At 43.6% G+C, this 11446-nt stretch overlaps 1 protein-coding gene across 1 annotated transcript; it reads right to left on the bottom strand.

The window, feature by feature from the left end:
• Nucleotides 1-5859: 5859 nt before the first annotated feature.
• On the bottom strand, nucleotides 5860-11117 carry APOLD1 (apolipoprotein L domain containing 1). Its single transcript, XM_012525865.2, has 2 exons — nucleotides 11056-11117; nucleotides 5860-10175 (listed from the first exon to the last, which is right to left on the bottom strand). The coding sequence occupies exon 2, from the start codon at nucleotides 9750-9752 to the stop codon at nucleotides 9024-9026; it is 729 nt and encodes a 242-aa protein (XP_012381319.1). The 5' UTR covers nucleotides 9753-10175; nucleotides 11056-11117; the 3' UTR covers nucleotides 5860-9023.
• Nucleotides 11118-11446: the final 329 nt, after the last annotated feature.

The raw sequence follows: 11446 nt of genomic DNA, 5'->3' as shown, positions 1-11446 counted from the left end.
ACAGAGAGCTGATGCAGCAAGATGACGCAACAAAAAGAGACACAGATTCCCATGCTGCTGACAAGAATACAAACAGACACAGAAGAACACACAGCAAATAGACACAGAGAGCAGACAACTGGGCGGGGGAGGGGGGGACAGAGGGGAGAGAAATAAATAAATAATAAATCTTTATTAAAAAAAAAGGTGAAGCTGGGACCATGGAGCCTTAAGAGGAAGAGGGAGGCTGAACATTTGCCAACATTGCCCACCATCTTGCAACTTACTCTCTAGGGTCTTGTAACTATAAGCTTTTACCCCAAATAAATACCCTTTATAAAAGCCTACAGATTTCTGGTACTTGGCATCAGCGCCCCTTTGGCTGACATACATGTTGCCATGTTGCAAATCCTGGGGCACCTCTTGCTCACTGTGCAACCTTTCAATTCTTACGTTATCTAATAATACGGAGGAAATTATAATGTCTGCCTCAAAAGACTATTTTTTAATGTATCCTTTTTTCCCCCTATCTGGTTGTGTCATTGTCTTTTTGGGTGTATCACTTTGCCCTGTGCCTATCCCTGTACCACACAGGGGGCCTGAACCTATCTCTGTGCAGGTCAGGCATATGCTTTTTTTTTATTTTACCAGGAGGTCCCAGGGATTGAACCCAGGTCCTCCATATGACAAATGTGAGCTTAATTGCTTGAGCCACAGCCCTTCCCCTCATAAGACTTTACAAGGTCAATGAGACAATGTAGGCCAAATACTTAGAACTTTACCTAGTAAGTTCTCAATAAACGTTAGCTATTATTATTATTAAATATTCCACATTTATTTTCTACCTTTATTATCTAAATGTCATTTTATTTAAGGCCCAAGAAAAGTATTGGATTGTGTTTTCAAGCATATTTGGAGGGTGCAGTGTTAGTGACAAAGCAAGGGCAAAAGCAACTGTCTACATGTTAACAAGGGAGTCCAGAAAGAGAAATCTTTAGCCTGAAGGAAAGACACCAAAAGTTTCCCTCAGTTACCACTGTTTGGTGACCGCATCTGCCCAGATGCTGGAATGAGCCATTTTATGGCTGCCCCTGCATGTGAGGGAGGCCGAGGTCTTGGCTGTGATGCATTGCTAATGTTCTGAGGCAAATCAGGTCATAGACCTGCCTGCCCTCCCAGCCCTGGGGTTTCAATTAAAATACAAAATTGGATTGAACGTCATCTTCTAAAGATGTTTCATATGAACAAGCTACAGGCACAACATTTGAAGGGACTTCTCTCTTCAACCCAGTGTTAATTCCAGTCAGGATCCAAGTGCTGAGGGACCCTCTTGTTTACTCCTGGCCCCTAAAAGGGTCTCTGCATCAGCAGGATTTCTCCTCTCCTAACAACTGGTTGCTAAGAGTTGTTTCCAGATCTTAGCATTCACTATTTGTCTTATTCCAGACCACAGCAGGGTTTGCTTTCCCTCTTATGAGCTTGCCAGTAGCAAAAAGTAGCATCCCAACCTCCTGTCAACTCAACAAGGAGAGATTTATTGCCACTAACTAAAAGGACACTTGTTATAGCAAGCATTCCATATGCTTCGGCAAAGATATGCTCCCAGCTTGTGGTTGGCCTTTGCAAACAGCCAGGGTCCTGCAAACACAGACTTTTTTGCCATTGCTGCTCAGCTATTAACACTGCAACATCCGGACTCAGGAAAGTTTCCAAGGTGGCGACTCAGAAGCTGCCATTCAGGTGGCAAGACCTACAGGGCAGTAGTTCCCAGCCGAGGGCAGTGACCACAACAGGCTTTTTATTTGGCCAGTTGGACACCCTACCCCAATGTCCATCCCCCCTTTCTTCCTCACAAACACATGCCTCAGTATATTGGGGCAGCAATAGTCTCAGCTAAAAATTCTACCTTTCTCAGCCTGCCTTGCATGGTGAGGTTAAGCAATGGGCAAGATGAAGTCCCCTGGTGATTTCTGGGAAAGCTTTGCCTTCCTGATGTAGACCCTGCCCCTCACGCTTCCTTTACACCTCTCTTGTGCTGGGGTTTTGTGAAAGCTAATTTGGCTGATTCAAAGTTTCCATTCAATTACTTCACAGGTTGTAATTATGTCCAAAGCTTTGAGACTACTAGAAATCTGACTTCTATATAATAAGGGAATTCCTGTATATGAGTTGATTACTTTTTTTAAAAAAATGATTTATATAGTTTGATATGACTATTCTAAATGAAATTATTAAATATTTGCCTTTTATCTAAAATTCACTAATTCATACACAGGCAAATATGGGATTGAGTAATGTAGCCATTTGATATTATTTATGAATGCCAAAAAGAGATATTGATTAGGTTTGTAAAATGGTCTGTTCTTCTGGGCAGGATACCCTTTGATTGCATTGGATTCAGCTGAGATACCTTTGATTAAATTATGTTAAGATTAGGGTTTTGACATGTGGGATCTAAGCCCTCTCTCGATTTAGAGATGGAGTGGGCATCACCATCCCAGGGTCCTCGGGATGGGGGAATAAAATATGGATTAGAATGAATTTACTGGTATTCTACTATAGAATTATTGTGACTCTAGCAATGGAAGAAATTATGTCATTGATGTGGAAACAGTGGCCACGGGAGTTGCTGAGGGCAGGAAGAGGGAAAAAGAGTGTGATATGGGGCCATTTTCAGGACTTGGAGTTGTCCTCAATGATATTGCAGGGACAGATGCAGAGCATTATATATCTTGCCATAACCCACTGAATGGATTTGGATAGAGTATTAAGTATAACATAAACTATAAAATGTGTAGCAATGCTCCAAAATGTATTCATCAACTGCAATGAATGTACCACACTAATGAAAGAAGTTGATGTGGGAAGAGTGGGGGATGTGGGTTATGAGGTATATGGGAACCTCATACATTTTTTTAATGTAACATTTTGTGTGATTTATGTATCTTTAAAAAAAAAAAAGATTAGGGCTTTGATTTGACCACAGCATTAGGACATTTAGGGTTGAGTCCCGACCCCTTTGATGGGCCAATAAAACAGACTCTTACACGGAAGTAGATACACAGGGAAGAAGAACACAGAGGAAGAGACACCTCCATAGACATGGCAGAGGCCCTGAGAGGAGAGAGCTGAGCAATTCATCTGACAGTTTACAGCTGACCTTGTGAAGAGACCAGAACAGCTGAGCCCGGAAAGAAACAAGCCTGGGAAGAGAGCTCATTTGCCAGCCTACAGTTGAGATCCGAAGAAGCTGGACCCGTGGAGGCTTAAGAGGGAAGAGGAAGGCTGAACCCTCGCAGATGTTGCCTGCCATCTTGCACCAACACGTGGCAACAGACTTTGGGTAAGAAAGAACCTCTTGATGGTACCCTGAGTTGGACTCTTTAGGGCCTTGTAACTGTAAGCCTTTACCCCAAATAAATATCCTTTATAAAAGCCAACAGATTTCTGGTATTTTGCATCAACACCCCTTTTGGCTAACTAATACAGGTAATCAATTACAGAAAGATCAAAAAGTTAGGGAAAACTGAATATCAATCTGCAAAATAATGAAGGTGGACCCCTACCTCATACCATATGCAGGAATTAATTCAAAATGGATCAAAGTGCTAAATATAAGGACCTAAACACCTGAAAAAACAGGGAAGCATCTTCAGGAACTTGTATTAGGCAATGGTTTCTTGGACTTTACACCAAAAGCATTAGCAAATAAAAATTAAAAAAATATATATATATAGAACTTCATCAAAATTTAAAACTTCTATGCATCAAAAGACTTCATCAAGTAAGTAGAAAGACAACTTACAGAATGGGACAAAAAATATTTGGAAACTACATATCCTGTAAGGGCTTAATATTAAGAAAATATAAAGAAATCCTACAACTCAACATTAATAAGGAGATAAACAATGCGATTTTCAAACTAGGCCAAAGACTTGACTAAACATTTCTCCAAAGAAGATATACAAATGGCCAATCAACTCATGAAAAGATGCTCAGTATCATTAGCCATTAGAAATACAAATCAAACTACAGAGAGATACCATTTCATACACCCTAGGCTGGCTATTAAAAAAAAAAAAAGAAAATAACAAGTGTAGGAGAGGATGTGAAGAAATAGGTATACTCATTCATCGTTGGTGGGAATGTAAAAGGGTGCAACCACAGTGGAAGATAGTTTGGTAGTTCCTCAAAAAGTTAAGTACAGAACTACCATATGGCTTGGCAATCCCATTTCTAGGTGTATACCCCAAAAGAATTGAAAGCAGGGACTCAAAGAGATATTTGCATTCCAATGTTCATATTAGCATTATTCACATTTGCTAAAAGATGGAAGCAACCCAAGTGTACATCAACCAATGAACGATGAGTGGACAAAGTGTGGTATATCCATACAAAGGGATGTCATTCAGCCGTAAAAAGGAATGAGACAACAAGGATAAACCTTGAAGACATCATGTTGAGTAGAATAAACCAGACACAGAAGGACAAATGTTGTGTTCTCACTGATATGAAATTTGAATGAGCAAATTCAGTCAGAAACTAGAATACAGATTACCAGGCACCAGGGTGGGGGTAGGGAATGGGGAGTTCATGATTAATTGGCACAGAATTTCTGTTTGGGATAATGGAAAAGTTTTTGGAAGGGATGGTGGTGACAGTAGCATAACATTGTGAATGTAATTAACACCAATAAATTATATATTTGAATGTGGTTAAAAGGGGAGATATTAAGTTGTTTATATATTGCTAAAACTAAAAATTTTTTAAACTACAGGACTATATAACACAAATAGTGAGACCTAATGTAAACTATGGACTTTAGTTAATAGTACAATTATAATATTATTTCACCAATTGCAACAAATGTACCACATTAATGCAAGGTGTAATGAAAGGGGGGTATAAGGGAACTCTATTTTCTGCATGATTTTTCTGTAAATCTGTAACTTTTCTAATAAACAAGTTTGGGGTCTGGGCAATTTATTTCAATAATAGGAAGGACTGATTTGGCTACAATGGGTGAAATGTGTCTTGTGCAATTAATGTGGAGTTCAAAAACTGCTACATATAACTGTACCTTCACTGCATGATATTTTGAACTCAGTGCCTCAATTCCCTTTACTACCATTTCACACCAAGGTATTGAATGAGAAATATATCAAATTGACTGATTATTTGGCATACCTAATCTACAGTGGCTTCTATGTCACTCCTCTCTCCTTTTTCTCCTGGTAAACACTTTTGATTTTGACATTTAGTATATTAGAAATGACAGGTGCCTGAGAGCAAGAGCATCAAAGCACTATTTTTAAGATTTATTTATTTATTTATTTCTCTCCCCTTCCCCCCCTTGTCTGTTCTCTGTGTCTATTTGCTGCATCTTTTTCTTTGTCCGCTTCTGTTGTTGTCAGCGGCTTGGGAATCTGTGTTTCTTTTTGTTGCATCATCTTGCTGTGTCAGCTCTCTCTGTGTGCGGCGCCATTCTTGGGCAGGCTGCATTTTCTTTCGCACTGGGCGGCTCTCCTTACAGGGCGCACTCCTTGTGCGAGGGCTCCCCTACGCAGGGGACACCCCTGCGTGGCAGGACACTCCTTGCGCGCATCAGCACTGCACATGGGCCAGCTCCACACGGGTCAAGGAGGCCCGGGGTTTGAACCGCGGACCTCCCATGTGGTTGACGAACTCCCTAACCACTGGGCCAATCCCGCTTCCCTTCATCAAAGCATTTAGCATGAGAATATTTGCTAAGGATTATTTTTTTAATGGGGCAGTATGTAGATTTATTGAATCCTTTAAATGTAGAACCAAATGGACTTCCTTAGTTGTGAAAGAAAACAATTCTAATGATTGCAAACACAAAAAAACAAAGAGAGACACTTGAACATTTAATACGAACATATTTATTTTTCAAACTCCAACATTTTTCTGAATTATGCTTGTAATCTAAATACCCCTCTCCCTTCTTCTCGTTACAACATACCATTTTCAACCTGTTAGTTTATAGAACGAAGGCCTTAAGGAAACATCTTGTTCACATTCCCACAAAAGAAATAAATATTTGTCTCTAGTATCAATTTAACTGAACTTGAGAAATCCTGGTAGAGGTGCCAAGCTTCATAGACACATAGAAGGAGAGATGGCCTTTCATTAGCAACAAATTCCTATTAACATAGCTATGCAGGTAATTCAATTATTCAAAAGAATTCATTGATCTCCTATTATGTGCAAAGTATTGTTTTAAAAGAGACACTCTTCCTTAGATGTAAATTCGGAGGCTGAAATTCAAATATCAGAAGTTAGGACTTGGATACAAATCAAAATGCTCTAATGATAGGAAAAGTTTGCTACTGCCTCCGAAAGTCCAATTTATTTCTAGGAAATAGCTCAGACACTGGAAGAATATAAGTCAAACTTAAACCTTAATAAAAGATGGAATTAAGATATAATGGTACCTTTATGACATAAAAACACGAATGACAATAATGCTATACATTCTGGAGATCTAAAATTCTAGTGTTTTTACAAGGTAGTCCAGGAAATGATACCAGTTTAAAGAGAGAACAATGTCAACTTCAGAATAAACCAGGATACAGATCGATTGCAATTTATAGGGAAAATTAAAATATAGAAAAACCAACAACCTTTCCCCAGCACTGAAACTGGAAAGTTTGGGTAAATTTATGTATAATAAATAATTTAAAAATACAGCCAAGTTTGTGTGTGTATGTGGTCCCAATACAGTATTAATTTCAGTATTAAAGTTGTAGAAATGGAAATCAAAGAGAATATAAGCATTTTCTTAGAGATGGCTTACAGAAATGGCTTAGAGATGGCAACACATCACCACAAAAGTACAAGCTATTTTGTCTACCACCCATTGGACATACCTTCAAAGGACAGCAGGCTTCCAAGGTCTAAACGTTTCCTTCACATACCTCTAATTGTTTCTGTGTTTTGCTTTTTTCCTTCTTCTTCACTAAATAGGTTCTTTGCAGATCAAGTGTTATCCTGAAGGCAAAGTACCTTCAGGATAAATATGTTTGCCTCATTTACATAGCCCACAATTCCAGGCTCTATTTACAAACTTAAGCTTGACTTCTGGTCTCTCTGTTCAGAACTCCCCAACTTCCTTAAAAGGGTCATTTAAAACACTGGGGGAAAAAAATTTCCCATCTGAAGGGGATAGCCTTTCAAGGATAGCAATGCTATTTCCAGCTCTACTCCCACCTTACACAGCCAAATGCAACCTCATCTTTAGGAGAGAGCGGCAGTAGTCTCCTATTCAGAAATTCACTGTTCCTATTATTTTATAAATGTGATGCCTTAATAAAATTAAATGCAATAATTAAATAACAAGCTTAAAATAAATTAAAAATATGTGGGCTGACAATTTTCGGAGAAGGTAATAGAGAAAGGTCAGTTTTAGCAAGTTCACCTTCCTTTCGGTACCAGTTTCCACAACAAGAGGGCAACACTGCCCTCTAAAGGGCTTATTATGTTACATCCCTCAGCTCACATGGTGTTGAAATGGTCCTCAGGATGCACTGACCAGCAAACAACAGACACACACACACACATTCTTTCTTTTGGTTCTGGGGTGCAATTTGTTGTTCTGTGTGACTCTGAAGACCATGGATCCCCTGGAAAGTCCATAAGGCTTAGCGAAGGCTCTTTGAGGAGAGCAGAAACCAACATTTGTTGCAGTGGTTCTCAAACCTTTAGTGTACATCAGAATCACCTGGAGGTCTTGTTTAAGAACAGATTGCTGGACATTGTATGTCTTCCCATGGCCCACTGGGTGGACTGTGGGAGAGTGTGGGACCATTGACCATGAGGTGCAGCGGTGCTCAGAGGTGTACTCACCAAATGCAATGAATGTCTCATGATGATGGAGGAGGTTGTTGTTATGGGGGGAGGGGTGGGATGAGGGGGGTAGGGGGTATACGGGGACCTCATATTTTTTTAATGTAACATTAAAAAAATAAATAAAGACCAAAAATTTTTAAAAATTAAAAAAAAAAAAAAACAGGTTGCTGGGCCCCACTCCCGGAGTTTCTGATTCCGTCAGCAGTGGGTTGGGTCGGTTCCCAGGTGATGCTAATGTTGCCGATACAGGAACCACACTTTGTGTGCCAGACCCTGTGAATGGCACTTGATCTCATTTAACACCTCACAACAGGGCAAGGTTTTATCAACCAAGTTTCAGTGAAATTGAGTGGCCAAGGCCACACAGTAGGTGGGAGAGCCTGCTGTAAGCCCCAGGCTGGCCAACTCAAAAGCCAGAGCCCTTTCCTCAATATTATATCAGTAAATGTCTCTGTTAGTCACTTCATCTTTCTTGGCCTCTTCATTCAAGCGGGCAGGACTTGGATGACCACTTAGGGTTTTCTCCCCTATCAGATGCCCGGAGGTCTGGACTTGAAAGTCCACTACACCCAGGCTGGACCTGTGAGTGGGGAGGGGAGAGGAGGGCAGGTCAGCTCAGGGGCCATCTCCAAGCTTCAGTCCTCCTGCAAAGTTCACAGGGGGTCTGGTTGGTCCAGATTCTGGGGTTCTTTGTACCCAGAAACTCTAGAAGAGAGGTTTTCGAGCTAATCTCTGGCCGCTTTTTGAGAAGTTGCAAAGCCTGGGGAGGTTTGGGCAGGACCCAGAAGTTGGGGGTGTCTCCGGACTCTCCCCAGCTTCAACTCAGACCACCAGGGCAGGGGCAGGGACACCTCGACAACTTCAAACAGGAGGACCCAGCAACCTTGGCTTAGCTCTGGGAAGACTGAAAGGTTTGCTAAAGGGGAAAACCGTGTTCAACTCACATACCCCACTAGGATCACAAAAGTGGGAAGTCCCGAGCACTCAATCCCAGGCGGGATGTCACAGTGACGGGTAAACAGGGGCTGTGTGGGTGCGCCCACTTCAAAAACAGTTTTTCTCATCCTTCACAGTCAGTTTCCAGCCCAAGTTGGTGTTTTCCTGAGGGAGCTACAAATCTGGAGCATCCCATGGGGATGGTTTCTGGCCTTAGTCGTTGGAAGGAAAGGATGTTCTCAGAAAACGAGCCCTGCGGGCTGGTCATCAGAGACCTTGGGGTCGTGGCCACGGCTGGACGTCGTGCAGAGCTGCACCCTGGACTCCAGCTGCTCGCTGAGTTCGTCCAGGGCCCCGGTGCAGGACTCCAGGCTCTCGGCCAGTTTCTGGATCTTGGCCCTCAGCACGGCCTGGCTAACCTTGGTGGCGCCCTCGGCCCGCCTGGGGATGAGAAAGCCACGGGAGCCGAAGAAGACGATGAAGTAGACAGAGTTGTACAGCGCCATGGAGGCGTTCCTCCCGCACTGCAGCAGCTGGCGGTCCCCGCGGCCCTCCCAGCAGCAGAAGAACTCGAGGCAGCTCAGCATCTCGCGCATCTGGTCCTGGCAGGAGGCCGCGATCTCCTGCACCCTCCGCAGCTCCCGGGCGTTGCAGAAGACCAGGGAGAGGTCGGACGTGATGGTGATGGCTCCCCCGGCCGTGGCCATGCCGAGCCCCACGGCCGACGCCAGCAGCGAGGCCCCCAGGGTGACGGGGCTGAGCGAGAGCCCCACGATGGCGGCCACGGCGCCCGCGGCGCTCAGCGAGCTGCCCGCCACGTTGGCCACCAGGGAGCGCCGGCGGAGGCGCTCGAGGCGCCGCGCCACCGCGCGCAGGCGCAGCGCCTGGCCGTGCAGCCGCCCGCGGCGGTCCAGCAGCAGCCCCTGGAAGCGGCGCAGCGCGGCCGCGGGCGCCGCCGGCCTCTCCATGGCCTGCGGGGGTGCAGCGTGCGCCGTCAGCCCGGGTGGCTCCGTGCCCGCCGGCCGCTCCCGCCTCGGGTCCCCGGTGCGCGCGGAGAGTCCTCGGAAGCTAAAAACACCGGCTCTGCTAAACAAGGGCAAACGGGTCCTGAGTCAAGTTGCCCACAGCCAGGGCTGTAACCCTGGACGCGTCCCACGTTCTCAGGACCTTATACCCGCGCATGCATATAGGAGTAATTCTGCCGTGTGCTTTTCTCCCAGGGAACGCTTAGGCTGGACTTCACTGTCGGTCAGCTCAGCGAGGAGAGGGGGGTGGTGCTGGAAGGCTACTCCAATACTGAGGCTTAAAAGGTCACACTTTACAAGTGGATGTTCAGTTTACAAAGCTCTTTCGTTATGCGAAGTTTTTCAAAACAGTTTCTCTCTGACTCACTATAAGTGAAAAAAGAGATGTCACCAAAACCTCAAAAATCAGATTGTTCGTCAAATGTATGAAACTAAGTTATTTGCTTGCCTGAAAAAAATTCTTCTGCTTGTTATTCTTCCAGACTCTTATCTTAGAATTAACCCTAAGAGGTGGTTTGCATCGTTTATTCCTTCAATAGGTAACTTAGACTCATCAGATCTCCAGAAATCTCACTTTGATGGACACTTAGTTAAAATTAAATTACGCCACTGTGTCCCTTTGTTACTAAAGTGTCCTAATTTTTATTTTAAGTAGTGACAGTTGAATTAAAGTCGCCCCAAATTTTTTCAACAGTTTACCCAGGGCTACCTTGTACCAAGTTGAATTGAAGCCAGTTGCAGATGAACAACAAAGAGAGAACTGCCCGCGCTGCTGTAAAAATACATCCTGCCTACTTGCCAGTTTCACCTTCATATCCACTGTCCTCCCAATTATTAGGAAATCCTTAAAAGGGGCAACGAAGCCATAGGAGTAGACCATTTCAATACTAATTGTCATGTATAAAACCATCTTTCATACAAAGGCATTTTCACAAATGTTTTCTCTATTGGTTCTTTTAATAACCCAATGAAAAACAGATGAGGAAACAGTAGCATGGACACATTCTAGCTGCAGCTGATTCCTCAGAGCTCAGCCTGGAGCCCAGGTCGCCAGAGTTCTAGGTTCTAATTTCATCTCCATGCCTCCATAACCCAACCCACCAGCAGTAAATTTCCAGGTAAAGACACCTCTTAGTGAAATGAGAAAAAGCCACTCAGAATATATAATCGAGCAAGGATCTAACCCCAGAATTACAAGACCCAATGGCTCTAATGTAGACAATCTCCCTTCAGTCTCCACACTTACCATTGACTTGGCTGCCTCCCGAAAAGAAAAATCTGTGTGGCCGTTTCTGGATGTGCATGTTTTATACTTCCAGGGAACCAATGGCTGCCCTGGGAAAGCTTTGTCTTATTCTGAGAATTTGCCATTTCCTGTCCTAGTCCCTGCTGCCTTCATCCAGAAGGATGTGACATGGTGGAAAATGACCTGCTAGCCACACAGCACATCCCGTATTTAGGAAATGAACATTGTGTGTTCGCTTTCCCCTGAACTCAGGGAAAGAACCGCAGGCTCTTCCCCAACTTGAAACAAGGGTTGCCATTCTCCCAGCGGGGATACCCTGCCTTTCCTCTCCTGTGAATAGCTCATGATGTTATCTGGGAGCACATCAAACGCACCCCACCCCAGGCTGACC

The sequence above is a fragment of the Dasypus novemcinctus genome, chromosome 20 (assembly GCF_030445035.2).
Source record: "Dasypus novemcinctus isolate mDasNov1 chromosome 20, mDasNov1.1.hap2, whole genome shotgun sequence".
In the NCBI taxonomy this organism is placed as follows: domain Eukaryota; kingdom Metazoa; phylum Chordata; class Mammalia; order Cingulata; family Dasypodidae; genus Dasypus; species Dasypus novemcinctus.
The sequence above is the reverse complement of the archived record's forward strand: the minus strand, read 5'-3'. Positions and strand labels throughout refer to the sequence as shown.